Below are 5015 nucleotides of genomic sequence, written 5' to 3'. Positions count from 1 at the left end.
GTTAAAAGTTCCCTTTTCTTGGTTGAAAATTAATTATTTTAAGTGAAAATATAATAATAAAATTTTATATTAATAAATCGTATACTTTCTTCAGTTCTATTATACACACAGTAGATGAAGAAAACTTTTTTTTAAAAATAATTCTCATTAAATTATTAAGCGTACATATTTTTTATTATTCGTTATTTTTTAGTTTTATTTCTAAAATTCGATTCATTTTAAAAGATAGTAATTATTATTTTACTTTTCTTTCATCTTTTTTTATTTTTGGCCAAAAGACATTTTTTTCTATTTCAAGAAAAAATTGTTACCTCTTCAAATGTTAATAGGAACATTTTACGGTGGCTGTCCAAATTTGGTAGTTCGATTCTTGGATTTATTTTCAAAACTTCTGCGCATTAATTTTATTATTCATTGTGAAACAGGATTCAAATTTCATTTAAATCTCATTTAAATTTCTTTTATTTGAATTTAATACTTCCAGTTTGTTCAATCACTAAACGAACAATGAAAAAGATTTTATTGTCGGTAATAGGAATCACAGTCTTTACTTCATTCCCATGCGTTTCCCCTATTTTTCAAGTTTGCCTTTCCTCTTTAAATATACGATATTTTAAAATAAAATATTTAAATTACCGCGGGAAATTCTCCGAAATTAGTAAATTTTTGTCCATAATATATGTGTGGCGAAAATCTAAAAAGCATTCTTGTCGCGTTTCCGCAATGCCGATTGGGTTATTTGAAAAATTTCAAGAAAGGAATATTCCTAAATTAACACACAAATATTTAAGAAATGCGAAAAGTAAATCTGTTTCGATTGAAAGTGTACTCTTTTGTTAAAAATTCTACTGTTTTTTTTAGAAAATTCGTACTTTTGGCTCAAGAATTCAACAATTTGGTAGCAGATTCGACTATTTTGTTGAATTTTTGTTGTTGAAAATTCATCATTTTTAGTAGAAAATCCATCTCTTTTTTTGGTGTAAATTATTCCTTCTAATCAACGATTTATGTATTTTGTGAAAAATTTATCCCTTTTGGTAGAAAACCAATTTTTGGTTAACATTGCAGCTGTTTGGTTGAAAAAGAAACTCACTTTGTTAATGATTCAAGTATTTGGTTGAAAATCTGCATTTATTGGTTAAATTCAACTGTTTTTTTTTAAATTAAATTATTTTTCTAATTACATATCAACTATTAAATTATTTGATTGAAAATTCACAATTTTAGGTTAAGAATTAATTTTTGCAACTAAAATTTTTCATCTTTTTTGGAAAATTCAACTGTTTGGTTGAAAATTAAAATATTTTTGAAAATGAATACTTTCCGGTTGAAAATTTAACTATTTTGTAGAAAATTCGTATTTCCGGCTCAAAAATTAAAAAAGCTGGTAGAAAATTAAATTTTTTTATTTAGAAAATTATTTTTTTCTGAATAAATATTTACATATTTCATTTTTGGTTTAAAATTTATCATTTTTAGTTGAAAAATTTATTAAAAATTTGTCTTTTTGGTAGAAAATTAATTTTTTCGGTTAACCATGCAACGTTTTGGTTAAAAAATAATCTGGTTTATTTGAGGATTCAAGTTTTTGGTATAAAATCCGCCTTTCTTTACAACTGTTGTTGATTTCCAATTAAATTATTTTTTGATTGAAATATGAACTATTGCATTTTTTTGTAAATTCAACTTTTCAGGTTAAAAATTAATAGTTTTTTCTAAAAATGTAACTATTTTGAAGAAAATTAATCCTTTTGGTTGAAAGTATATATTTTTTGTTAAAAATTCGCCCTTTTTTTTAAAGAAAGTCAATTTTTTTGGTTAACAGTGCGTGGCTGTTTGGTTGAAAAATAAACTGGTTTAGTTTTTTTTTTTTTTAATCCAATCTTTATTGGTATATACAACTTTTTAATTTTAAATTAAATTATTTTTTGGTTGGAATATCAAATATAAAATTTTTGTTGAAAATTAACCCCTTTAGGCTAAAAATAAATTTTTTAACTAAAAATTTAACTTTTTAGTTGAAAATTCAACTATTTTATAGAAATTTCTTTTTTTAAATTGAAAATTATATATTTTTTTAAATGAAAATTTAGCCGTTCCTTTTTTGGTTACAAATTTCTGTAGTTTGTTTAAATAAATTTGTCGTGATTGAGGATTCAACGATTTTTGGTTAAAAATTCGTCCTTTTTTGGTTCAATTCAGCTGTTTTTAATTAAAATGAAAATATTTTCGTGGATAAAGTATTAACTATTACATTTTTTTAAATTCATATATTTTAGTTGAATATACAACCAAAAAATCGAAATTTTCCTACAATTTTTAGAAAACCTTGGAAATTAAAAAAAAAATTCTTGAAAATATTCCAGATTCTCTTTTGACAATTTTGGAAATCTTTTAAAATCTTTTATTGTCTTCAAATAATTATTAAGAATGAAAAATCATTTTTAATTTTCCTAGGTATCTTGAGGGAATATTTTTTTGACGCCTTTCACTATTCTTTAAAAGCTACTAAATTTTTTATTTTGACATGTTTTTAAATATTTTAACGCGCTTCATCTAAATTATTTTCAATTTTATCAACAAGTAATGAGTGTTTTATTGTTATTTATACCTGAAAAATCAACAATTTCAATTATAAAATAAACATTTTTCAAAAAGAACAATTAAAATTGTAACCTTCAAAGTTTAAAATCTCTTCGAGATTTTAACGATTCAAAGCTTTCTATGTTAAACAATTCAGTTTTAAATTGTTTAATATAAACATTGTGTAAATAAACAGTGAAATAATGCTAAATATTAAATGGCTATTATTTTTCTTAATTAAAAAATTTCAAATTCAATGGGTTACAAATTTAATATTTTATTTTTAAATAGTTTATAATGTTTCAATCGGGTGAATTAAAACAGTTTTAGGTTTAAGGTTAAAATCTGGAAATTCTTAAACTTTGAACGAATTTAGAATCCCGTTATCAAATAAATTATTGTTTAGTTTTTAACACTAGTACATATCTATTTAAAAAAAGTATTTATTCATTTATTTCTATTTACAGTTGATAAAGTAATACTGTTTTTTATCAAAAATTTTCGACTTCAAACGCTTTTAATTTTTAATTGTGTAAGTCTTCAAGACTGCGATTTAAAATTCTTTAAATTAGAAATATGCGCTTAAAAATAACAATCTAAAATGAAGAAATTTAAAAGTAAAAGCTTTCTGAATTACCCATTGTATCCTGAATGATATCGTAAGTGAAAAAGATATCATTTCAACTAATTATTTTTAAAACTCTTAAAATCGAACTTGGACCAGCGGCCACCCTGACTTCCCTTTATTAGACACGAAAATTTCATTATCCTTCTTATTATATGATTTTAAAGTCAGTCAATTTCTTGCAAAAAGGTTTGCTGATATTTATCGACTTCCTTAATTGATAATATATGTGAAAAAACTGTGGGTTTCGCAAAGAGAGTTATTTTTGTATAAATCGGGAGAAATCACGAATATTTACCGGGAGAATCGGGAGACGAAAAATTAAAAAAAAAACAGTGACCACCCTGATAAAGAATAAATTAAAAAATCACTTCTCCCCTTTCAAGTGGATACATACCAATGAATTAAATTTTAATTTCCAGACAAAAAAATCCACCGCAGGAAATCGATAGAGACGAAAACGTGAATGGACGACATGGAACCTTTTCGCGATTGGTACCATCGCGGAACGGTCCGTTGTCAATATCGACCAATCCCGCTCTTCCAAAAAGGATGTCATTTTACAATGACAGCAATTTGAGCATGGCAGCTTTTCGGGACGAACCGGTTCGTACGAGTTCGAGTGCAAATCGACAACGTCAGCTTGAATCCCTGCGACGGATGGAGGAACGAATTCAGAATCGCAAAATGCAGTCGAAAGTTACCAAGAAAACCGAGAACACTTTGGCGATATTCGTGCTCGACATAACCAAAGTATTGTGCGACGAGTGTTCCGCTTCCTGGGTGCCCCTGAAGCAGAACGGACAGTCTGGCCCGGACGAGCGAATACTTTATTCGCTTGTCCTTGGACGCGGAGAACTGATAGTTTTCGGAGGAATACGAAAAGAGCAGACGACGATACAAGGACAGCCGGATATCGACGATTCGGAGGTCTACAACGATCTTCATTTCATAAATCCACCGCGCTATGTGATATAATATAATATAATAATATATATATATATATTCTAAAGCTCATCCTTGTATTTTGAGACTGCTGTGAATTTCACTCTTCTCGCGTACTTTGCAAACCAATGCTCACCTCTCAGACTGCCTTTTAGTATGACGATAATGATAATTGTTTTATCTAGTTTTCAGTTGGCTATGAAAGTAAAACAAGAAAATCAAAAAGAGAGATCGTGTGAGAATAATTGTGAGTATCTTTGTGTCTTTTTTGTTTTTTGTGAGTACGGAAAGGGTGGCAATATGTTGTAACATTTTTTTTATACTATGTAGATTAGATTTATATTAGGAATGGAATTCTTTCCGTTGTGATACTGCAATCAAGAGGGCAGTTTACCAGCCGCTGTCTACTGCTAGATATTCTACTAATGGTAGAAAATCCATCCATCTGATGGAAAATTTAATAATTTAATAAGATTAATTATATATTAAAAAAGATTATTTTTTAAACAATTTGATGCATCTTCAACCGAAAAAAATGAAGTTTTAAGGTAGTAGTTCAATTTTCAAACAGGTGAATTTTGAATCAAACAAGATGACACTCAACACAAAATGTAATAATTCATATTACAGTGAAGGAAAGATTTTAATTTTAAATAAAAAAAGAGATTAATTCAACCAATAGACGAATTTTCAAACAAAAAGTTGAATCTTCAACAAAAACATCCACAATTAATTTTAGAAAATTGAATCTTGAGACAAAACAGTCAAATTTTCACATGCATTTTTAACCAAAAGTGATGAATCCTCGACGAAAAATGTAATAGTTGATATTTCAACCACAGATTTTAATTTTTAAAAAAAT

General features: G+C 26.8%; 1 protein-coding gene across 1 annotated transcript in view; it reads left to right on the top strand.

The window, feature by feature from the left end:
• The window catches only part of LOC117180544 (F-box only protein 42-like), a 23966-nt gene extending 19403 nt beyond the window's left edge, over positions 1–4563 (top strand). Inside the window, exon 7 of the mRNA XM_033373040.1 lies at positions 3631–4563. Coding sequence (XP_033228931.1) covers positions 3631–4186 — 556 coding nt within the window. The 3' untranslated portion in view covers positions 4187–4563. The remainder of the gene's footprint in view (positions 1–3630) is intronic.
• The last annotated feature ends 452 nt before the right edge of the window (positions 4564–5015 follow it).

This window comes from Belonocnema kinseyi, chromosome 9 (genome assembly GCF_010883055.1).
Source record: "Belonocnema kinseyi isolate 2016_QV_RU_SX_M_011 chromosome 9, B_treatae_v1, whole genome shotgun sequence".
In the NCBI taxonomy this organism is placed as follows: Eukaryota; Metazoa; Arthropoda; class Insecta; order Hymenoptera; family Cynipidae; genus Belonocnema; species Belonocnema kinseyi.
This window is presented reverse-complemented; position numbering and strand designations above follow the sequence as displayed.